General features: G+C 37.0%; 2 protein-coding genes across 2 annotated transcripts; both read right to left on the bottom strand.

Annotated features, from left to right (window-relative positions):
- Positions 1-7,553: 7,553 nt before the first annotated feature.
- On the bottom strand, positions 7,554-10,541 carry LOC123867415 (flexible cuticle protein 12-like). The gene is made up of 3 exons (XM_045909410.1): positions 10,452-10,541; positions 8,137-8,264; positions 7,554-7,740 (listed from the first exon to the last, which is right to left on the bottom strand). Exons 1-3 carry the CDS (start codon positions 10,458-10,460, stop codon positions 7,554-7,556), a joined length of 324 nt encoding a protein of 107 aa, XP_045765366.1. The 5' UTR covers positions 10,461-10,541.
- Positions 10,542-15,910: 5,369 nt separating this feature from the next.
- LOC123867414 (flexible cuticle protein 12-like) lies at positions 15,911-17,947 on the bottom strand. The gene is made up of 3 exons (XM_045909409.1): positions 17,897-17,947; positions 17,093-17,211; positions 15,911-16,248 (listed from the first exon to the last, which is right to left on the bottom strand). The coding sequence occupies exons 1-3, from the start codon at positions 17,903-17,905 to the stop codon at positions 16,059-16,061; spliced, it is 318 nt and encodes a 105-aa protein (XP_045765365.1). The 5' UTR covers positions 17,906-17,947; the 3' UTR covers positions 15,911-16,058.
- Between the last annotated feature and the right edge of the window lie 7,650 nt (positions 17,948-25,597).

The raw sequence follows: 25,597 nt of genomic DNA, 5'->3' as shown, positions 1-25,597 counted from the left end.
TTAATTATTTTTTCATGTTCTTATAATCAGTACCTGTCTTCGTTTTTGCTGAGGTTCCACTCACAAACTGTGTAATTTATTTTAATGGAAGTGTCAAGTATGCGTGCTGTAATCGTACCTCCTAAGTCCTAACAGCTCCTAATTTTTTTCATAGTTTCAAGTTTGCACTTCTTAGGTAGTAGACTGCCAATTTCTTTTTAAATGTTACCGGCTTCTGAAAGATGAAGCATCCTGTAGATTGGCATACCTTCAACAAGGTACGCTCCCGGAGGATCTGAATAGATTACTGCGAATAATTCCAAAATTAACATTTTTAATCTCGGAGATGTTGCAAATAAATTACGCAGCCCGCTAGCGGCGGATTGCAGACAGGCGATAAAATGCGTGTTTAGCTAAACAAAGGGTTAAACATCGATCTATTTTATCCTTGACTACGTCCTGGTGGTAAGTGATGATGCAGGCTAACTTGGGGTATGGCAGTTTTTGTTAACCCCATAGGTACCCCTAATCTGTTTCTACACAGAATTGTACCGGAACGCTTGATCGCTTGGTAGTTAGAGGGTGGTAAAAAGTCACGGCCGTAGACTCCCATCAGACCAGACCAGACCAGAGACTTCATCTACAATTATGGTCTGTGTGCGCACTGCTGCGCCAGGAAGGTCAAATCAAAGTGATCATTAATAAGGCAGTTTAAATGATGATATCACTGTCAACAATGAAAAACCTAGATATACACCCAAGTGGTATAAAGCACAATTAAACACAAAGCGGCCGCGACCGCTACACGCGCGACCATTATCGTATTTCAACCGGTCATTTGTCCACTGAATCACTCACCTGACCTGCCGTGATGTATCACCCCCTTTATTGTCCCGCAGGGCTGCTAAACATTCGCACTTTCATCAATAAAATCTATTCATACGAAAGTGTATCTGTCTGCCTATCGGTCTGTTTGTTTGCCACCTTTTCACCACTCATTCGCTTAACCGATTTTGACGAAATTTAGTACAGAGCTAGCTTGCATCCCAGAGACGGACATAGATTACTTTTTATTCTAGAAAAAGAGCTTTTTACTCTGGAAAATGAATAGTTTTCACAGGATTTAACAAAACCTAAAAGAATGAATTGGTGGCATACAGCCGTTATATTTTTTTTTTTTCAAAATATATAGCCAGTATCAATTGGGATGATGTAAGGATTCTAACGATACACCATACATCCAAATCTGTTTTGGCATTTAGAAGTCATGATGGGATAAAGAAACTCACATACATAAACCCTGCAAACATTACACTCCTCTTTTGGGTAATCCTGTAAAAAGCATCGGTTTGTCACCCCTGGCCTAACGTTTAGTGGGCTATTCACTATAGTCACTTTGGTCACGGTATGTTGATTACTAAATAAATTTTCTATGAGAATTTTCGTTAGCCATTTGAAAGTGCGTATTTTATGGTGTGTTTAATTTATCGTTTAATTGCATGGTTTTCATTGTGCCCAAATTTAAGCGCTTTATAATCATGTTATTATTTGGTCAAACAAATTGAAATAAATGATTAGTTAGAAATTACATGTTACAATACATACAATACATTTTTTTCAGTACAGGTACACATGCCTATACTGAAAAAAATATGTCAAGATTTCTTCGAAATTTTTCCGGTCGGTTTATGATTTCTTACCTATTTGGTTTTCGTAGGTTTTTGACCACCATGCGATTGAGAATCAATTACAATGCAAATCTTTAAAACAAATTTCTAAGCGTACCTATATATTTTATTGCGGTAGGTACGGATTGGCAGACTTCACACACCCTTGAGATCATGAAGGAGAACTCTTAAGTATGCAGGTTTCCTCACAACATTTTCCTTCACTAGGTACTATGGCAATACTCCGATAAGTTAAAAGTGCATGCCCGAGATCGAACCCCCGACCTCCCGAATAAGAAGCCGACGTATTAACCACTGGGCTATCACCGCTAGTCATCTAAAAACTCTGAATAGTAGGTACTCATAACATAATGTGCAACGTACAAGTAAAAGTCAGCTTTAAATTAAACTAGCTGATGCCCGTGACTTCGTTCGCGTGGATGTAGTTTTTTAAAAATCCCGTGGAAACTCTTTAATTTTCCGGAATAAAAAGTAGCCTGTGTGCTAATCCGGAGTATAAACTATCTCCATTCTAAATTTCAGCCCAATCCGTCCAGTAGTTTTTGCGTGAAGGAGTAACAAACACACACACACACACACACACACACACACACACACACACACATACAAACTTTCGCCCTTATAATATTAGTGTGAAGTGTGATACAAATTGAAAAACCTTAAGAAAAATAAAAGTTCTTGTATTTTTATTTTATTTTTCAATCCTGTATTGGAAAATTCTCGAGCTATAGAAAATGGCATTTAATTATTCTGAAGTATCTATCGTGTGCTATCAATGAGATTCCGAATTGGGGAAAACTTGGGCGAGGGAAAGCGTGCTAACGGCAACAGTGCTGTGAAATAACGCGAAGAGCACTAAAACTCATACTAAAACTGCTATCAAGGTGGACGGCGTTTTGTTACAGGCAACTAGGGATGGGACGGATATTTATCGATAAAGATTTTTCTTGTGAGATAGGCTCGCGCTTGACGACAATTATGTCCAATAAAAAGCAATGACGAGGTTTAGGTTGGAGCACGCTTGCCTAGAAGATGCCTATTCACTCTTACCTTGAAGGTGTTTGAGTTATACTTGGCAAGAAACACGGATGCCGGTAGGATACCTTAGGTTAGTACAAAAACATTTTTTTTTTTTTTCTAAATATTACAATAAAACTTAAATCGAGCCTTATCTAACTACTATACAAATCATGCCCGCGTATGTGCGAAGAATACTGGCTGCATTTCCATGCTGGACAGCCAGGCTGATCCGTTGCGCAAAACATTTTTCAATATTTATTGAAAATATTATTTTTATTTTTTACGTTCCTTGTAGGCACTTCTACAGGTTATAAAAAAATACAAAAATATATCGATTCTGCCCATCACTACAGCGGCAAGGAACCGGGAGAAAGTGAATTCCTTTCACCTGATAGGACGGTTATTAGCCAATTCGATACCCATTCCTATCCTAATAGAGGGATAATAAAAGGGGCTCTCTCTATTTTTTCGTTTATTCGCCGAAAAGGTAAAAATAAAATTTTCTTATTCAATTTGTTAGAGGTTCATTCCGCGATTTTTCGTACCATTATTGTGAAAAGACCTCTGTGACGTGTAGTGAACTAACGAAGTTTTCGTTATATTTATTGGGTTTCGTTTGATGAAAATGGATTAGCTATTATTGATTTATCCAAAAACAGTGAAACTATTACCATTAAAACTTATTGTGAAAATATGTGTATAGTTTAGCGCTTATAGACTTACGTGAAAATATTATACGCGATTAGTAACTGGCCGCAGCTTCACTCGTCAAAAATATAAGTCGTGTTTATTACATAACCAACATGAATTTCGAAAAATCCGGCTTTATTCCTTGTTTTCATTATAAGGAAACCTCTGTGTCAGTTTTCTAGGTCCAAAGGTGTAGGTTGGGCCTGTCTGTCTGTCTATCTGCCTGGTACTTTTTCACGGCTCATCCGTTTGATACAGAGATGGATGGAAAGGACATAGAATACTTTTTGTCTCAAAAACTCAAATAGTTCTCATGGGATTTTTAAAATACCTACATCCACGCTGACGAAATCGCCGGCATCATTTTTTGGTACCAAGACAGCTTCCAACTGAAGACGGATATAGGATTTATGTCAGAAAATCAAAGAGTTTCCACAGGATTTTTAAAAAACCGATACTTAACAGACCAAGAAGCGGGCATAATCTAGTAAAATTATATAAAATGTAGCTTATCTAAACAAGATATCCAACCTTAAAAATGGTCAAATCCGAAGATATCATTTACCATCCGTCCCATCCTTTTTTACCCCTTACTTAGCAAAAAAGTAGACACGTGTGTTACAAGATGAAAACACGTAAATTACGTTTTGATACGCGCCGAAAAAAGCCGGCAGGTTCGGTACGGGCGTCGTGTAAACCAAATACATTTTGCGAGGGCGCAACGCAGATGTGGATGATAGTGCGCGTTAATATTACAGGTGCACTTGATATATGACCCCGACGTGGTTGGGCAGGGGACGCGGCACAAGCGATTAGCGGGAAGCTCCTATTAAAAGCTTTCGAACCATTGAAGCTGGAATCCCTTCAAACCTTCAAATCGATTGAAGAATTCAATGCCCGTATTCAATTTAGAAAAATAGAAGTTTTTACGAAGTGCTGATTCATTACCATCCAATCACTGGCACGGGTCTCCTCTCAGAATGAGAAGGGTTTAGGCCAATGTCCATTGGCTGACCAAGTGAGGATTGTCAGACTCTACATACCCTTGATAATGTTACAAAGAACTCTCAGGTCACGGCCGCATTAACGGCCAACAACGCGATGTTCAACGGCGTTTAACCTTAAACGGAGATGTAGCCATAATCAACGTTCAACGGCATTCACAATGCCGTTTATCATTGGACGACTTTAACCCCGATTCAGTTGGCAGTAGACGTTAAGTTAGGCCACTCAGTTTAACGCGTTGAGTATCGCGATAGTTATGGCGTTTTTGGGCATTGACGTTAACCTTAATGTAGCCGCAACATAAGAATAGATTTTTTATCGTGTTCACCCATACCTTGCACCACACGTGGTGTATAGTAGACGTGTTACGAAGAACAGCCGAAATATTTGTTAAAACAACTCGTCTCGGCGCGTGTAGGTACGGCACTTTATTGGCACCCGGGCTAACGTGATTTATCCATTTCAATAACTTTATCCAATTTAACGCGATTTTTGAGCTTTAGAGGGAACAAGTAGGTTTATTTTGAACTAGATATAACTAATTGCATCAATAACAACAGCATCTCGCACAATCTGACTCGCTTTCCTCATTGCTGAAGGTAGTGACCCCCTTTCCATTAAATCAGTAGGTATTTTTGTGTATTTTGGCACTTTGTGCAATATGTACGTTAATCACTTTGAGATCAATCTAGCGATGAATGGATTTAGCAAGTCAAATCTCAATTTAGTTATCTCATCTCAGGACTATGTGTTCTTATGCTACATCTGTGACTATACCACCGGTTCGGAATGTAGATTCTGCAGAGAGTAGCTGGCAAGAAACTCGTCAGTTTTCAAGTTATAAAAATATACTATAAGTTACAATAATGTACTGTATACCTTGTCTTACTAAATGTGGTTTTACACAATATTTATCTACATTTGAGTAATGGTAAATTTGGAAATTCTTTCAGAACGGAACGATATATTATTATGAAAACAAATACTCAGTATCAGTAAGGAACCCTAAAAAATTCCCAAACCACGCTAATATTTCTAAGCATCTTTTTCGCGTTATCTCAGGAATGAGCTTTTTACGATACTTAGTCGAGTTTTTTGCTCGAACGGCTCAAACTTTCAATTTTCCTGTCATTAAACGATTCTTAACAGGGCTCTCTCCGTCACTCGTTTCCACTCGTTTCATACAATCGTAGTTCCAATTTCATTTGAATATTAAGCAAGAAAAGTCCATGAAATTTTGCAGTCATATTCTAGAAACTAATATCTGTGTCTGTGGTGTTTTAGATTTTTCTAAAAATATGTAGTTTTAAAATTACAGGGGCTCCAAGATTTGTATGAAAATTTTAAGGCCGTGTAACTTTGAAACCGAATATTTTAACAGAAATCTGGAAAACCACAGACATAGATATTAGTTTCTAGAATATGTCTGCAAAATTTCATGGACTTAGGTTGCTTAATATTCAAATGAAATTGGAACTACGATTGTATGAAACGAGTGGAAACGAGTGACGGAGAGAGCCCTCTTAACGGTTCGCGAGGAGCGGAAAAAGTAAAAAAAGTGAGAACAGGCTGGCACTCAGAATAATAAAAAAATACGGTGAAAATGATCGAGGGTCGAATTCTGTGATTCTAATGTACTACACAAAAAAAAACTTTTTTAAAAAAGTACATGATATTTTCTTAAAAATAACTTAAAACCTAGACAAAAAATAAAGAAAAAAGAGCCTTTTAAGCTCGTTTCCTTCTTGGCTTTGAGACCGAGCACAAAAGCGTGATTGTGACTGAGATACAGAGACAAAGGCGTTCAGGTAGAGGCTGCGCGAGCTGCAACAATCCATTAGTACACTCACCTAGATCAAAGTTAATCGAAGGAGGAGCCGCTACGTAGGAAAAAGGACGCGTTGTGGTAATAGACCTAATGCACAAGTGATGTATGCTCCACTTTTATTTATTATTAGGGTTCCGTACCTCAAGAGGAAAAATGGAACCTTTACAGGATCACTTTGTTGTCTGTCTGTCTGTCCGTCTGCCATGGCTGTCAAGAAATCCCATAGGGTACTTCCCGTTGACCTGGCATCATGAAATTTCGCCAAGTAAAGGAAAAATCCGAAAACCGTGAATTTGTAGTTACATCACAAAAAAAAATGTGTTTATGAACAAATAGTATTTTTAGTTTTCAAAGTAAAATAACTATACCAAGTGGGGTAGCTTATGAAAGGGCTTTATCTGTACAGTCTAAAACAAATTTCTATTTATTTTTATGCATAATAGTTTTTGGTTTATCGTGCAAAATGTCGGAAAAAATACCCGAGTACGGAACCCTCTGTGCGCGAGTCTGACTCGCACTTGGCTGGTTTGTATCTATTTATTTACTACATTCTTAATTATATTAAGTACTAGTTTCTGGAAGGGGTTAACTTTAGGTATTAAGTTCACCTTCGTATACAAATGGATTTTTTGTGCGATAAAGGATTAAAAAAAAGATATGTAGAGTATATTTCATGTAGAGCGCAGCGTGTAAGAGTGTGATTACATCTGCGACTTCAAAGACGCTTTGATACGAGGTGCTAATGCAGTATTATAATGTCTTTCTCCACAGTGTACACTTTACCTTGCTTTGTACAAACTAATACTTTTAATGCAGTATTAAAACGTGCGTCTTTATCTACCTCGCTATGTTTTAGACAGACTGCAAGTAATACTTCTAATGCTGATAATATTGTTTCCAAATTCAGCGTAGTTTTTACTTTTAATTTTACTAACTTATGGCTAGATTTGAGGTCTCCATTCTAGCACATCGGTCTATCTATCTATTCTAGTCTATCGGTTTTTCAAACTATGTGCCCGGCCCATAGCTACATTTTTATTCATTATAGGCAAACGCTTGACCACAATCACACCTGATGGAAAGTGATGATGTGGCCTAAGATGGGACGCGTTTACCTAGAAGATCCTATTCGCTCTGGCCAGCGTGGTTACTATTAACAAAATCTTTTCATTCTTAGTGGAGACCCGTGCTTAATAGTGAGCCGCTGATTGGTTGATGATGATGATGATGAATTGCGCATTATGAAATCACCATAAATAAAACAAAAATCGGTTTGTGGAATCAAAAAAACATATATTCACTAATCCTAACTAAGCAAATCCAACTAGACGGTCAAGGGTGGTTCATTTGGGAAGGTGGTCGCCTGAGGGTTGGTATCCAAACTCATTGGCCAAGAAGTAGATGGTGTAGATCTTGCCATCATCACCAGGGTAGGAGTACTGGCCTCGGACTTCAATAGCCTCGTTTTCTAGGCCAACGTTCTTGAGGACGGCATCTTCGGAGACTGATTTGCCGTCACTTGTTTTGAAACTGTTGACAAAAGAGTATTTTAAACTATTGTATCTTTCAAAATATCAACATGATCATCCCATCGCATCGCCAAAGCAAGAAGAAGAGTAGTAAAAGGGTTTAAACATTGATTTTGGAAGCGCCAACCCGCCACCCCGTTTAAACCATACTTAGCCCCTGGCTGGTTAAGTATGGATTGGTAGACTTCACAAACCTTGAGAACCTTGCTTTAACGGTTTAGGAAAAAATTGTGAGGTGAAGGAAAACGTTGTGATAAATCCTGCCTCAATCAATCAATCAATCAATCAGCCTGATTGCGTCCACTGCCGGACATAGGCCTTCCCAAGAGCGCGCCACCACGCGCCGCGCGGCTCAGTGGGCCGGCGGTGAGTTCGGATGATGATGATGATAACTTACGCGAATTTGTAGCCATCGACGCCGATGTTGTCTGACTCGTAGCTGAGGATCTCAGCGTTCCTGGAGTCCGAGCTGGGCGCCAAAGGGATGGCGACGGCCGCTGCCACGAATAGGGTCAATACGATGAACTGGAATAGAATAGAATACATAAGTAAATTGTATTATAATCAATACTAATATCACAATATTTTGTGCTTATGTTATGAACTACAAAGTGTGTGTGTGTCTGTCGGTCTGACAGTGAGTGTGACGGCCCGTTCACGCTGATAAATCAGATTTTTTGCGGGAACTGTTTTTTATAGGATCCGATTTAGTGCCATATTATTCCAATTACCGTGATCACGCAAGCATACAAAGCAGGATCCGGCAAAAAATTGATCGGTCGTACTAAAAATTGACGGATACAGTTTAGTGGTAACAGCATTTCAATACAATATTATGTGTTAAGCTCGGGTCGAAAATCCCACAAAACTTAAATGCGGAGAACGAAGTCGCGGGCGTCATCTAGCAGGTTTCTCATTTATTATCTTCATCATCATTATGATCAACCTATCGCCAATTTAATTTCAAGTTAAATTAATATTGCAAACAATAATTATGAGGGCGGAAATTGAAAAATCACCTGTGAAATCACTGTGAAAATAATTAATTATAATTTCACCAAATGAAAATGATTTAAAAGTAGCAGTTATACCCACCTCTGGCAATAACCCACGCTTGCTAAGTTCTGGGCCATCGCAGCCTATTTTCTCCGATAGTAGTACTATGACCTTTGGTAACCATCTTGGAGGATTATTATTAACACGCCATTGGTCAATCCTAATGTGGTCATGTCAACGAATGAGGGAGATTGTAAAATAAATTTCTCAACAGTCGGCGCATCTTTGGAGATTATAATTATTTATTGAACATGTTCTAGCAATTAGTTTTGCAAAAATGTTAATTGTGTGAAGTAAGCCGTGATAGTCAGTAGTAAATACGTCCGTCTCCTACCCGAGAGGTCGGCGATTCGATCTTGGGTACGCACCTCCAATTTTTCAGAGTAATGTGCGTTCTAACTTCTAAGCAATGACATACCTACAATCTACATTCACTTGCTTTAACGATGACGGAGAACTTCGTAAGGAAACCTGTTTGCCAGAGAGTACTCCATAATGTTCTGAAAGGTGTCTGAAGTCTGCCAACCCGCACTTGACCAGCGTGGTAGACTATGGCCAAAACCCTTCTCATTCTGAGAAGAGACCCGAACTCTGTAGTGTGCAGACCATTGGTTGATCATGGTGATGATAATGATGATGGTACATGGAATAAGTGAATTCATTTCATTTCATTAGCAATGTAAATATCAATTTTCGTGTTGGGGCTGATGCTCAGTAGTGATGGGCACGCGGTAACCTTGTGATTAATACAGGTTTTTTTAATTTCAATGTCGGCCAAAACAGGCATAATATTCTAGTCTCTATGATGTCACATTGATATACGATAAGAATATTAATCAGATGGGCATCTCGATAATTTTAGTTTTATCATATCCAGTTTAAAGTTGTTTCCACATACATATTATTTTTTAAGCCTTTTTTTACGGAGTCTAACGGAGCCTTTACGGAACTTTCGTAAAGAGGTAACGTACGACGCGATCTGCCTCCTTCTAATTCGAACCGCTAGGATATGGAACGCCCTTCTGTCATCAGTTTTCCCCTCCAATTTTAATATGGGTACCTTCAAGTCAAGAGTGAATAGGCAAGGCAAGTTCGTTCCGTCTAAGGCTGCATAATTACTTGCAAGCAATCTGATTGCAGCCAAGCGCTAGTCTATTTAAAAAAAAGCTCATTTATGGGGCTTAGCCTGAAGACCAAAGAAGAACAATGCGTGTTGCCAATGATCCATCTGATGATTGAGTAGGAAAATGGACAATTAGACCATTATACATGTAACATGTCTGGGGTGATTTTTTTATTTACCTACAGTCGTGCCCAGTTCCCACTAGCATCACTATCTCACTACACATATTATGAGAAAGTGGGTTTGTTTGTTGGTTTATTGGTTTGTTAGTTTGACCTTCACTCACCCTGCAACGGAGCAACGGATCGACGTGATTTTTTGCATGGGTATAGTCAAAGACCTGATGAGTGACAAAGGCTACTTTTTATCCCGAAAAGTCAAAGAGTTCCCACGGGATTTTTAAAAACCTAAATCCTTGCGGACAAAGTTACGGGTAGGTATCAGCTAGTGTTATGTAATAAGCAGAACCTGGCTAGTAACTGGGAACATGCTAGAAGGAATAAGAAGATAACTAGTTAAAAGGGAATACTCACGGATTTCATTTTGTCGGTGGATTTTTCGGCGAAGTGGCGACGACTGTGATTGGAATATAGATTTCGCACTTTTATATACAAACTCGTCACCCTAGTTTGTATACATTTAAATATGTAGGCCTCGGTTCTTTAGCTGCATTGGTGATTCCTTTACAAAATAAAATAGCATAGAATAGATTAGAATAGAATAGAAAGGTTTTTATTCAAACAAACTGGGTTTCAAAAAATGTTTAGCTAGTATTTAAAATGCAGGTCTGGATTTGACTTTTTCGCCCCTAAATGAGTCAGGTAAATAGGGGATGAAAGTTTGTATGAAATCCATCAAAATCCATAAAAATGGGTATATTTTAAATGCATTGGGTGCGGAAATCTGGAAACTGCTTAATGCTTAATTACTATGCTTGATTTGATCGCGTAGAGAAGGGAATTACCATGTCTCGTTAAATATTACGAGGCAAAGGTGTTATAGCGTCATAGGGGTCATTGGAACTGCACGATTTATCATTTAGTGTCATCCCATCAATCATCCTATAGTCTAAGGTAGTGTCGGTACACCCGCAGGCGCTCTTATTATTTTGCTTTTATTTTATCATATTCTGTGTTTGTTAAATAAATACTTTCTATTCTAAGAATTAATAGAATACTTATTGTTTTATTCTTATGGTTATTGTGATAAAATATGATTATAAATAATACAGACACGTTAGGTACCTAGGGAATTTTAATGAAAAATATGGTTGATGCTAAATTCTCCTGAGGGTGTACGGCGCACGCGACAAACTTGGAAATCGCTGCGGCAGCTTTGATAAGATGTGGCACGTGCCAAGGCGTGCGACACAGGTCGCCCTCATCTATTTTAATTATATTATTATTTAAATACAAGTTAGCCCTTAACTGCTATCTTACCTGGTGGTAAGTGATAATACAGTTTATGATAGAAGCGGGCTAGCCTGGACGGTGTATTGCAGTTTTTATTGAACCCTTTGGTTTTTACACGGCACCGGAACTTTAAATCACTAAGCTTTGCCTCCCATGAGAAACCGAAACACCATCTAAAGCTCTGGTTTCCTCCAAAAGCGGTGCCATCATGTAGCGGCCGCAATACAGCGGTGAATGACGTCACTAGAACGTTGTCTATGTAAACAATATGGCGCGGTTTCCTAGATAACGGTAATTGACACCGTAACATCAAAAACCGGTGCCACCATTTCCATGACGGCCGTCTTGGCGGTGTCGAAGTGTCTGTCAACGTTTTTTTCATAGCGGTGAAGGTATTTTCAAGCGTAATATTAATTTGCGTGCCATTTTAAAATATTTTTTGTTCAAAATGAGTTTCATCAACTGGACCAGCGAGGATGATGAAATTTTAATTGATTTTGTGCGGGTTCATGATGTGCTATATAATGTAAAACATAAAGACTAGACTATTTTCGTCTTCTGATGATTGTTCATCTTCCAAATATACGAGTAACGCTAAATCAAGTTCGTCCATTTTCAACCATTAACACGTACTTTGTGGTCTGTTCACCGTAATAAAACGGTCAATGCAGTCTCGAACACTCCACATGTTTACGGCCGTCTTTTTGCGGTCATCATATTGCGTCCGTTTAAAAACGGCACCGCTGTTGGAGGAAACCATAGCATAAGCGAACAGACTTTAATTGCAGATCAGTATTCAAGCAGAAGGCGAAGTGAAGAGTACGATTATGTAACAAATTAGCGTGCCGACCTTGGCATTCACTTTCGTGGTGTCTTTAGGCTAGTTTACTAGTACGTCCGATCCGATCGGTTAACAACATTAATAATTTCAAAAAACCAAAAATATTTAATTTATTTCATGACAGATATTTAATTAAAGACTCTGATAATAATTTGTCAAGACTCTTCCTCTGCACTAATTTGCATAGATTCAACATTATAGAAATAAATTCAAATAATATAAATTATGTCAAATATTCTCTGAATTAATTATTATTTATTATTTGCTTTCTACCTGATATTCATGCTTGAAATTCTTTGATAAAAAAGACCATCCCGTAGCACACATACATATATTATTTTGACGAAGTACATTCTGGCATATTTTTCGCTGTACTTTTGGTGAAAATAATATATAGCTTCTTTCAAGTAAAAACAGGCTGAGTGAAAAGTATAAAAGTCTTAATCTGGCCAAAATGATGATTTAAGCTGGAAGCACAACAATATAATGTTATTGACGTCATCTGTACCTACTCCTCAAATGATTTTCAGCTTTGAAAAATCCTAGGTTGTACTCTATAGAGTGATTTTATTATAGTAGTTCACTAGCATTACCTGCAGATCTGTCCCGTGTTGAAAATTATGGTGGAAGATAGACTAAGTACTTGATTACATTCGTGCTAATACAACATAAAATACCTCCATAATATCAGATTGTCACCGCGTTTTAAAGCTATACAGTAATTGACAGATTTCCAATACGAATCAAAAAAAAAATATTTGGAATGGGATACGCGATGCATAGTTCGTAGAGATCCATAGATTCCTCCGTTAAATATTATTTGGCGACTAAAAAGTCTCTCAGTGAAATTAGATAGAATCATCCATCCATTCATCAGTCTGTGCGCATCTTTTTGGAGAGTGACACCATACACGGTCCTCTACCTTCCTCATCAACCGTTTCCCCGCCACCTTTTCAACGAAATATGGTCCTCAGTCATCATCAAAACAACAATCGTGTCGGATGCAGTGGATAGGAGGCATTAACCGAAGATGTGCTAGATAATGTAGGCTACCTGCCTTACAAGACTTGATCTCCCAAAGATGGCTAACGACTTTTCAATAAATCAAATATGTATATGGAGCACAATTTTGTATAATATGTAAAATGACTTGCCGATGCTCGCGACTTCGTCCGCGATTAAAGTTTATAAAAATCCCGTGGGATTTTTTTTTAATTTTCCAGAATAAAAAGCCTGTGACACTCTCCAGGTCTTTTATTATACCTACCCATGAAAAAATTACGTCGATTCTGCCTCTTGTGGCACGATTAAAGAATAAACAAGCACACTTTCGCATTTATAATAATACTAACTGACTAGCTGATGCCCGCCACTTCGTCTGCGTAGATTTAGGTTTTTAAAAATCCTCTGGGAATTTTTTGATTTTCCGGGATAAAATGTAGCTTACGTCACTCTCCAAGTCTTGCAAAATGCAAAAACCCATGCAAAATATCACGTAGATCCGTTGGTCCGTTGCGACGTGATTAAAGGACCAATCAACAAACCAATAAACCAACAAACAAACACACTTTCGCATTTATAATATGGGTATTGGGTAGTCATGATGCTCTCGCTACTTCAATCGTGTGGTTTTATTTTTTTCAAATCCCGTGGGCACTTTTTGATTTTCCGGGATAAAACGTAGCCTTAACTATGCCCCTCTCCAGGATGCAATCTGTCTATGTTCCAAATAGATGAAGTCCACGACGACGTTCAGGTGGATGTAGGTTTTTTAAGAATCCTCGAAGTCTTAGATTTTCCGCAACAAAAATAGCCTACGCGAGAAAAACCCACAGAACCTTATAAGAGAGAGCCCGCGACGGGTAAACCTTCGTTATTTTATTTATTATTATTTACGGGTGTCTGGCAGGGGGTTGCCACGATACTATAAGTGTCTGGCAATACATGACGTGATTTGCAATAATATTCCGAAGAAAATATTAAAAAAAATAAGACTTACTTTGATGTTAGACTTTTTACCCCTTTTGTTACCTGTTATCTCCCAAAGTCACCATGATCCGAACTTCATAGTCGCTGATCGTTCCTCCCTGTGTTGGGAACAATACGCCGAGAAACTTTCAGCCTTTATAAAATAACGAAGGTCTGGTCATCGCGGCCTCTTAGTCCACGAGGCGGTCGCTCTCTTTACAAAACTCAAAAAATGATTATTACTATTTCAGTTAGGTCTAATATTTTATTTCTTGAACTTTCATAAATATAACATCGTAAACAAACGTGCATGTCTGAGAGTTCTCTATCTATACAAAGATTATTAAACGCGTGTAAAATCTAATTTTATTTATTTTCATAAATTTTCGAAACGTGTCTTATACATATATAATATAGTCTGAGAAATGAAATGTGTGTGATATAATAATAAACAATTAGCTATTGTTATTTTACTTCCTGTTGTTTCTGTAATTTTACTTTTTGTTATTTCTGTTATTTTACTTTTTTTTGTTTCTATTATTTTATTGTTTGTTGTTCCTGTTATTTTATTTTTGTTGTTTCTGTAATTTTACTTTTTGTTATTTCTGTCATTTTACTTTTTGTTGTTTCTGTTATTTTGTTGTTTGTTATTTCAGTTACTTTATATTTTTTTTCATTTTTTTAAATAGGGTAATAATGATAAATGAGAGTAATAATCATTAGCTACTAATAACATTATATGACAAACAAAATCCAAATGTCAAAAATTTACTATTCCAAGGATTAACATTAAAATTATAATGAGTTTTAAGATGGGTAGAGACTAGCTAAGGTCGCGGCGGAATTAACATACTATATGTCGGAGGTTAATATATTTAACCTAATATGTGGAAGAATTTTATGTTATGATCATTATATATTAAAAGTATGCGGTAAATTGTAAAGTGATATCATATTTTTATTTAAAAAACACGGAATTGAATATAATATGCATAATTAACTCCACATTTTTTTGTGAACTCCTTCATGGAAAACAGGAAATTTTAACTTTCTTTTGAAGCGAAATGGAAATTTAAATTATGTTTTTTTTTGTAGATCTAATAATTAAATTATTTTTTCTAGTTTTTTCTCTCTTTTTTGTTATTTTAAACTGATGAATTATATTATTCAGGATATTTCTTTATTAAAAATAAATGATCAATGTTTTTTTTTCCGTGCTTACATGTAACATAAACAAAAAAAAAACAAAACTATTCCAAACCTTACAATAATACATCATACATTGCAATACATTGCATCATTTACCCTAGTACGGGAGGTATAAATACAGTGAGGTTAATTTTGTTTTATATATTTAATTTAACTGAAGGATCTAGATGTTATGCTATCATTTTCCACAGGGAGCAATGGAAAAGGATAGCAGTATATTATTTCATCATCGTCATCAACATCAGCAGCCCATCGTTGGTCAACTACTGAGCACAGGTCTGCACTCACAGTGCGAAGGGTGTGTCATATTCAACCAGGCTGACCAAGTGTGGATTGGCAGACATCACACACCTTTGAGAACATATTAAGAACTCAGGCATGCAGGTTTCTTTGCGATAAAGCAAGTGATGTTTAATTGCTTAAAACGCATAACTTTGCGAAAAGTTGGATTGAATCCTTGCATTAAGTATATTTAGATCTATGATAAATATATAGTTTATTTTGCATATTCTGGAGGACCTAATTAGTAAAATTGTGTAAGGAAAAAAGAAAAATCACATATTAAATTATTAAAACGTAATAGTTTATTAACAAAATATACAAAAATCGGAATCGTATCACAGAAATGGATTTAACAGAGGAATAATTAGGGATAGGTTGGGGGGTGATGAGTATTTTTGGACTAGATGTTGGGGCTGATTACTTTAGCTTAGGCTTGGGGAATGTGGTCACCGGTGGGCTGGAAACCGTTCTTGTCGGCGATGTAGGTGACGAGGTAAGTTTTACCATCATCGCCGACGTAGGAGTAAGCTCCACGGACTGCGATGCCCTCGTCTTCGGATCCAACGTTTTGAAGCACTCCGGTTTCCTCACCCTTGATTCCGTTGGAGGTCTCGTAACTGTTAACAAAATAACGGTTATTATAGCAGGTAAAATATCGCAGTCAGTATTACCATCGCTGACTCACAAGACAGCGTGGGTCTCCTCTCAGATTTAATGAGAAGGGTTTTGGCCATAAACATTTGGCCACAGTCTGCTGCACTAAGCTGGTCCAGTTTAAACTAACAGTGTAAACTAGAACTTATCGAAAAGGAGCATCTTCAAATTATTTGATTGCTTTATGCGTTATGAAATCCTTTGCTCGTGTTACTTAATATTTATTTGTTAACATATTGCCGCATCGATACCCGGCAGCGTTATTAACTTGTTTGATTTATTCCGAAATAATGGAAACTTTTCTCTTCACGACCTCTGTGATCAGCCTAGCACCAGTTATTAGACAATCTTTATTAAAATGTGTTTTTTTCATAAGAATTCATCATTATCATCATTTCTTGGGGAGTTGTAATCTCCCAGTACCCTGTGAGAAATTTCGATTAAATACATAGGTACTGAAGAGATGCGAAGTGCAGCAAAACTAAAATGGCTGTATTGAATTGATTGCAATTTCACCTGGTGGTAAATGATGATGCGACCTAAGATGGAAGCGGGCTATTCTGGAAGAGGTATGGGCAGTTTTTATTAAGCTCATAAGCACTCCTCTGGTTTCTATAGTACCGGAACGCTAAATCACTTGGTGGCACGGCTTTGCCGGTAGAATGGTAACTAGCCACGGACAAATTCTCCCACCAGACCAGACCAGAAATTTAGGAATTATAAATAACCCCAAACCCCTGATGCCGAGAATCTAACCCGGGACCTCCCACTTATAAGAAATGTGTTAAGAAAGTAGTTGTAACTTACGCGTAGTTGAATCCATCAACACCAATGTTGTCGCTATCGTACCGCAGGATCTGGGCATCACCGTCGGGGGAGACTGGGGCGGCGACGGCCGCGGCCACGAACAGAGCGAATACGATGAACTGTGGGACAAAACACTTATCAGAATCCTATGCAATTGCTTGGCACTTAACACTTCTCCTCTCTTCACTGACAAATCATCATCATCCCAACCCGTTGACTAAAGAGCATGGGTCCGGAAGATTCTCCAACAAGCGTGGATTAGCAGACTTCATGCACCTTTAAAAATATTAATGGACAACTCTCAAAAGAGCGGAAGCTTCGTACAAAAATTACTCTTCAAACAAAAATGAAACCTGATAACCAAAAAGCCTGAGTAGAAGTTCTCAATAAAATAACTTTATAACAGGATAATTAAAATTCAGTGCTAAAAAGTATCTCAGCTTGATACAAAAAAAAGCAAAAACTGTTAATTGTTAAACATGCTTAGAATTAAAACGAGAGAGACATGTTAGACAAAAATCTGTCTCATCTTAACCGTGTATTAAGTCTGAGCAGAGTCAAAGTTCGATAGCTCAGCCTTTTGCACATTGTAAGAACTTTCCTTGTCTAAGGAATACAATAGCCAAAAATTATTGTTGCTTGTGTAGATTACACATAATTATGGCTTATGTATTGTTAGACAAGAGTTATGGTCTTGCATTGCGAAGATGCCCGCAGGCAAATCCATGTGGTCCGTTGGTCCGTTAGCACAATTCTTATTATAAAAAACACTATATTAAAAGTCACAATGTGTCACAGACGTACCGATTTCATTTTGAAAGGTGTTGGTGTTTGTTATTGCTAAGCAATGGAGAGAATGATGCCCCTCAGTAGAAGATGCCGCTATATATACCGGGGCAGCTTGCAGGCAAGGACGCGTTGTGACATTTGAACTTAGAGCCATCTTCGGTCAGCGTTCTTTGTCAAAGGTTCTTTACTATGTCAGGCTGTGGTTAATGTTCACCCGTTTCAAGGATAACCTATTATTTATTAATTTTATTCATTATTTAGGAATTTATATAATCTTGGCACATTAATGACTTTTATTGTTTTTTTTTTGGCTGTTTCAAGGCATAAGTAATATAATACAGAAGTAAACTTATAACTTTTAGTTCGTGTGTGATTTTGTGTTTCTCACAATACCTCCTCGAATAAGTATTTGATAGTTGTAGTAAGTAGATATTCTGCAAAATTTATAACAATATAATTTTTGTGGAGACGATGGAGCTATTAAAAAAATTCAGCTTGTATCTTAAACTTAAATCTACGTCGTCATCATGACCAGTTCACTACTAAGAACGGGTTTTTTCTTAGAATGAGAAGGGTTTTAGGCCATAGTCTACCACGATGCCCAGTGTGGATTGGCAGACAACTCTCAAGCATGCCTCCCTTCAAGGTCCAGGTCAGGTTTCCTTACGATGTCTTCCTTCACTGTTACAGTGAAGGAAGACATCGTAAGGAAGGAAGTGGCAATGGGCAGGGCACTTAGTTCGAGAAACCGATGGACGTTGGGGTCTCAAGACGTTAGAATAGCAACCCCACACTGCGCAGCGTTGGAAGACCTCCCACTAGCTAGACGGACGATATCAAACGAATCGCAGGTACCGCTGGGTTCAAGAAGCGCAAGATCGTGGCGTTTGGTGTGATCCCTACAAGAGACCTATGTCCAGCATTGGGCGTTTATCATTGATGATGATTTTTTTTTAATAAAATAGCGGGAATACGAGCAAGCGGGTCACCTGATGTTAAGTGATTATGCTGCAGTGAACAATTGCAGTACCAGAGGAACCGCCAATGCGTTGCCGGCATTTCAGGGATTTGTTGGTCCGCCCCTTGAATAACCCCATGCTGTAATCTAATGGAAACACCGCAGAAGGTAGTTGATTCCACAGTTTCCATGTGCATGTTGATGATGAAATGAAACCTTACTGATGTGTGCTTACTGTTACTTGAACCTACAGTAATTTATGTTGATTTAGCTGATACGTGTAGGTCACGAGATGAAATATTTGAGCACAAAGTGCAACGATTATATGTTATGAATTATTTATACTCCTTTCACTTAACCGGTGTATTGAACTCTATGTTTGATAGCTTAGAAATAATTAATAATTAAGTAAGATAGTCTATTTAAAAAAACTTGTCTTAACTGACTGACTGATCTATCAACGCACAGCCTAAATGTTGGCGTCGGAAACTTGCAATTTAGTAAAAGGTCCTATTATATTATCCTACGTTTTATAACATAGGCACTCACTAAGAAAGGATTTTTAGAAATTCTACCCCTAAGAGGGTTATACGTATACAGGATGAAAGTTCGCACGAACGGCCCTCATTTTTTCAAGTTATATCCATGAATGAGTATTTCAGGATTTTTGGAAAATCCGCCCACTCACTGGTTTTCATAAATTATATTCTAGTGAAGCCGGGGCTACGGAAATACATATAACTCCAAAAAGTTAGTAACGCATGCCCGGGATAGAACCCTGGAGCCCCCGAAAAATGACGTTTCATTTGGCTATCGCTATCGCTGCTTTTTTTTATTCAATGCTTTGCATAATGTGGAAAGTTGTTAGCGCTACAAAGTACAAACCACAAACAGGCGGAACCGCATGCAAGAACATGTACATAGAGTGACTGGTGACATGATGCAACTTGCAAGCATTGATTTTGGAAGCCCTACCCCTATCAATCCATACCAATCTATAGTTTTCTATGAAAGTTCGTCATTTTTCAAGTTATATCCCTGAAATTCCGTCCTTGGGGTTTCAGTTAAAAATGTATAAAATGATCCACGATTTTTGGAAATTTTACCTCCTCTCCGATTTTAAGAATTCTACTCGAGCAAAGCTGGGGTAAGTCACCTAGTATTAAGTATTATGAATCCCTACTAATATTACTAATATGCAAAATTCTGTCGCTCTGTTATCTTTTCACGAACATCCGTTTAGCCGATTTTGATGACATATTTTGGAAACGGCCATTTTTTTCGGGAAAATCAATGAGTTTCCACAGATTTTTAAAACAAATCATTTACTTGATACAAATAGCCTGTATCCCTAAGACGGACCATAGGCTACTTTTATACCGAAAAATCTAACTTTAAACTGAAATCTACACGGATGACGTCGCGGGCATTATTTAGTATAGTATTGGCAGTATTGGCCGAAAGCTTCCTAGGCTTAATGTCACAATGAGACAATATCAATGTTACCTCATCAAAAGCTAAATGACAAATGGTACTTCTTTGCGTAGGATTCGCACAACTACGCTTGTTGCATTACACAATACTAAAAACCTTTTGAAGTTTTGTTTTTAAAGAGAATTTTGCTTCATTAGTAGTAGATGACGCCCGTTTCTTCGTCCGCGTGGTTTTTTTTTATAAATCTCAATTTTAATTATACGGTACAAAAAGTAGTACTTAAGATAAATCCCAAGGAAATTTGTTGATTCAAAAAAAAGTTAAAATCATTTATTCAAAGTAGATACTATTGTACACCTTTTGTTTGTCAGATTTGTTAGATTAGAAAAATGATATTATTATAGTGGTGATAATTAATTACGTAAACTTAAAACTAAAGCTACGAGGGTTCTAAACTCGCCCAAGTATATTAATTTTGTTAATATATCGATTCATGTAGTATGTTGGAGGTTCGATCCCTGACCTGTAACTTTTCGGAGCCATGTGCGCTTTAAGCAATTAAAATATCATTTCATTTAATGGCGAAGGAAAACATCGTAAGGAAACCTGCAATGTCTGAGAGTTCTCCATAATGTTCTCAAAGGTGTGTGAAGTCTGCTAATCTGCACTGGGCATGGCGGCTCATTTATTTATTTATTGATTTATTTTATTTATTTTATTTTATCAACATAAATCTTATAACTATTTACATATTCTTAACGCCCATTCATTCTGAGAGGAGACCTGTGCTCAGTAGTGAGCCGAAGATGGGTTGATCATGATGATGTCAATTATTGCTACGCGATTTTTTTTGCATTCATATTTTGATGAAACTCAAAAATTAACTATAGTAATTTATTGATGAAAAATGATAATTTTGAAAATTAAAAGGCTATAAAATACTAATATAGTGACAAAAGTTAAATAAATTCAGTATCCTTTTAGGCTATGAGGCTATAATGCGTTATGCCATCCCACACAGGCATTCGTGGATTAGGGTCATCACTGATTGACACAGCACCGTGCTGACATCATTTCAGTACAACGCGGTCACAAAAAGGTATGAAATTGTACCGGAGATTTCAAATTACGATATTTCGCCGTCTCGTAGACCGCGATTTTTTTTCTCGTCATCCACACTAAATGCCTTTACCTGTACAGCTACATGCATGTCACATTAGTTAACTAAATTGCACTTGGTCTTCAGAACACGTTTTTAACTTCAGAAGAAACAGCGTTCTATTCTGAAACACTACGCCGTCCGTACACATGCAACTAACTTGTCGATACAGGTGAGTTTGATTGTCTTGAATTTTTTTTAGAGTAAATGAACGAAGATGATTGTTTTAAAGTCTTCTTCTCACTGCACATAATCAAGCGTTTGCTGGTTGGATCTATAGATGATTTAAAAAAATATCGTGCTAAGGCTACAAAGCAATTTTATTTGAGGAATATAACAGCGTTGTGCTGATGCGGTTCTGGATAAGTCAGCGATGACCATTATATTTGAAGTATTTTTTGAGATATGGACCTTATTATTTATTGTCTACGGTTTACAATCCCTTTGAATGGACTTAAATAAAATTATGCAGCATGCATAATAAAAACAATTCAAATATGCATTTCCATAGATTTCCAAACAAGTTCAATGCTGATGAATAAATTATTTTAAACATGACCAAGTTAAAGTTTAGATTTGTTTAAAAATATGTAAATTCAATTTAATTTTCAATTGAATCGCACAAATTCCCCAACACGCAATTGACGCACGTTTCGCTCCGACACCGGAGCATCCTCAGGAGATGTAGACCTTACACTGCACAATCCCAACCTAAAAAACCTAAGAAGGTCCATAAGGTGATAATTAATTACGTTAACTTAAAATTAATGCGAGGGTACGAGGGTTCCAAACGTGCCCTGGTCTGAGAAGAAGCCCACTCTCAAGTCTTTTACACGGATTTCCGCATTCCAGTCTTCCACAGTAATCTAGATAATAGTCATTTTGATTTAGTTTTAATGAGTTCACTTTTTTCTGCTGATTAAAATGCCTGGATTGGAATTCGGCAGAATTATTTCCTAGTTTTGGTTATTGTTTGGAACCGAATACCTGCAGTCAAATATCGATAAATCGTGACTCGTTATTCGATTAAACGCTTGTTTTAGCGTGGAAGACGGCCTGGCGACTTGTCCTACCTACTTACATTATGAAATAGCTTTTATCTGTTACATAATAAAATTAGAATTTTATGTATAAGGTTCATGCAGAAGACTCTAACATAGCTATAATATAACAATATTATATACTTAAAGTAATACACAGTTTAACTTACTTTTTTAATTGCATATAATTTTAGTCAAAAGAATGAAATGAAAGATGTATCCACTTGTTTCTCTTATAAAAACGCGAAAGTATGTAAAAATATGCGAAAAATTATAAGAATGCTTGTTGAGAGAAGGTTATTACCGTGTAAACCTTCGCTAATTCACGCGGGTGACAACATTACGCAACACGAGTTTATTTGTCTCCGCCACAGAAATCGAAACACATGTAGAAGTGTTAAAAAACCGTGAGATTGATGCCGCGCTGCTGAACCTAGCGTGTCATTATAAAAGTAGAGTTATTTTCAAAGTAATAGAGTTCAGTTTACGTTATTTTAGATGCTAGAGCTGTTTTTCTTTCGGATTTCCTCATTATTGATTTGATCACGTAGAGAAGCTCTAAGCATAGCTCTATAGCTGAGTGACTCCAAGCTTTCTTTCAAGGCATATAGTTACCGACCAATGCATCGACCAGTGGTAAACATTTGACGATTCAAAAGTACTTGTAAAAGTTTAACTGAATAAAAATATTTTGAATTTTGAATTTGGCTATGTATTGGACATCACTGGTGACACATACTGTTGAAGACTAATGTCTTCGAACACAAAGACTTTGGTCTTTAAGCTACAGGTTGCGAACCGATTGAAGTTAGGGTCCAAAGTTGCTGGAATGGCGACCTCACATCGGCAAGTGCAGCGTTAGATGACCCTACACTAGATGGAAAGATGACATCAAACGAGTTGCAGGGAGAACAAGCAAATACACTTTCTCATCAGAAAGCGTGTGTGTTGCTTTGCTTTTCAATCAAGCTGCTACTGAGCAACGGATCGACGAAGTTTTTACACAGATATAGATGAATTAAAGACCTGGATAGGCGCGTAGGCTATTTTTTATCCCCGTAACCCCTAAAGAGACTCAGACAGGTCATAATGACAATTTGTAGAATTTTGTAAGTGAATGTCTTCTAATTGGCGAGACGCATTCCCCGTATCATAGACAGACAAGATATACCATTTCTATCAGCTTATTTAGATTTCTGTGGCCTGCGCCCACGCAGCGGCAGGTGGTCTAAGATGGCACTGTTTCTTCACGCCTGATTCATTTCTTTCGAGTGTGGAGAGTGAATCACATTTACATAATGGGCCTTACCGAAAGTTTGAACCATGTTCCAGGAATTCGAACTTAGGTGCCTATTGTTACAAAATCGTTGACTTTTCCCTATCATAAGTTAATATTGTTTCATTAATAATATTGCTACATTATTGTAACACTGAAGCGGTGATAACTTAGCGGATAAAAATATGTCGGCCCAGACTCACGGAGTTTTCTGAGTTAGATACTTATGTGCGTTTCAACTCTACAATAGATAAAAATAAAGTGAGGTTACGTTATCTTCACGAGAAAAGATCAACAAACTGATGTCAATATGGCTTTTTTTAGTTTATTCTTTTTTTACCGACACTTCAAGGAAACTTCTAAATTAGTAATTCATAAAATACATATCAAAAAGTGCAGGCAAAAAAAAAACACTATCACAAAAATTATAAATCAAAAAAAGCTATGCCGAAACAAGCAAGGTTTAATTACTTCATATTGCAACGGCTAAAGTAAAAAATAGCATTATTAATTTGATGCATCGTTATTTAGACATAACAAATCCGTTACGTTTAGTCAAAGTTCATGTAAGAGCTGGCGCAGACTAGACAGCATTTAGTTCTAAGGATTTTTAGGGTTCCGTACCTCATATTGGAAAAATGTTCCCATCTAAGGTCACTTTGTTGTTCGTTTGCCTGTCTATCTGTGAGTCTGTGAGTAAAACCTGGGTTAAGATAATAATAATAATTTTGTGAACGCTGTTAATTACGATTAAATAAATAAAATAAAATAAATGCCCTCTCTGCAAGAAACGACTTGAGGTTTTAGATAAAATAATTAACAAGCTAAACTAAATATTCATATGGGCTGCAGTTGCTGTAAAAATTTGAAGTTTAAAGCTTTTCAAAGCATATTTTCATACAAAATGTTTGATTCAAATCAAAACCTGCAAATAGGGCACTTCCTGTTGAAATACGGTTAGTTAAAAATTTATTGCATTAAAGTATACTAAATATCTATCTAAATATTATCTAACTAAATACTAAGTGATATTTAGCTCTTTCATATCAAATCGCTTTAGGAAAGGGTTTCCGGGTAAAAGTAACCTATGTGATAATCCAGGGTATAATCTATCTCCATTCAAAATTTCAGCCAAACCCGTCAAGTAGTTTTTGCGTGAAAGAGTAACAAACATACACACATACATACATGTACACACAAGAAACACACAAACTTTCGCCTTTATAATATAAGTATGGATAGCGCATTTGTTAAATTTGCGCCAGTCCTAATTTACCTGGGCTTATTATGATACAATTGTGGTGAGGTCAAAGTATGCTGTCTTATATGCAATGTAATATGCAGTAATACATTACAATGTGCCTCTTGGGTGTGAACAACCAATATCCAATATAATACGTGATTATGTAAGTCTCTTGCCGGTATTTTAAATGGTTTTTAGGGTTCCGTACCTCAAAAGGAAAAACGGAAACCTTGTAGGATCACTTTGTTGTCTGTCGTGTCTGTCAAGAACCTATAGGGTTCTTCCCGTTGACTTAGAATCATGAACTTTGACAGATAGGTAAGTCCCATACGTAAAGTAAAAAATCTGTAAACTAATAATTTGTAACTTTATTGTAGTAAAAATGTGTTCATGAACAAATAATTAGTATTTTCAATTTTCAAAGTAAGATAGATAACTATACTAAGTAGAGTAACGGATTTTTATTTATTTTTATGCATAATAGTTTTTGATTTATCGTGTAAAATGACAGGAAAAATACCCGAGTACGGAACCCTCGGTGCGTGAGTCTGATTCGCACTTGGCCAGTTTGATAATGGTTTTGAAGAAATCCTATTACTACACACG

The sequence above is a fragment of the Maniola jurtina genome, chromosome 8 (genome assembly GCF_905333055.1).
Source record: "Maniola jurtina chromosome 8, ilManJurt1.1, whole genome shotgun sequence".
Lineage (NCBI taxonomy): Eukaryota > Metazoa > Arthropoda > Insecta > Lepidoptera > Nymphalidae > Maniola > Maniola jurtina.
Note: the sequence above shows the minus strand (reverse complement) of the source record. Positions and strands in the feature narration are given on the sequence as shown.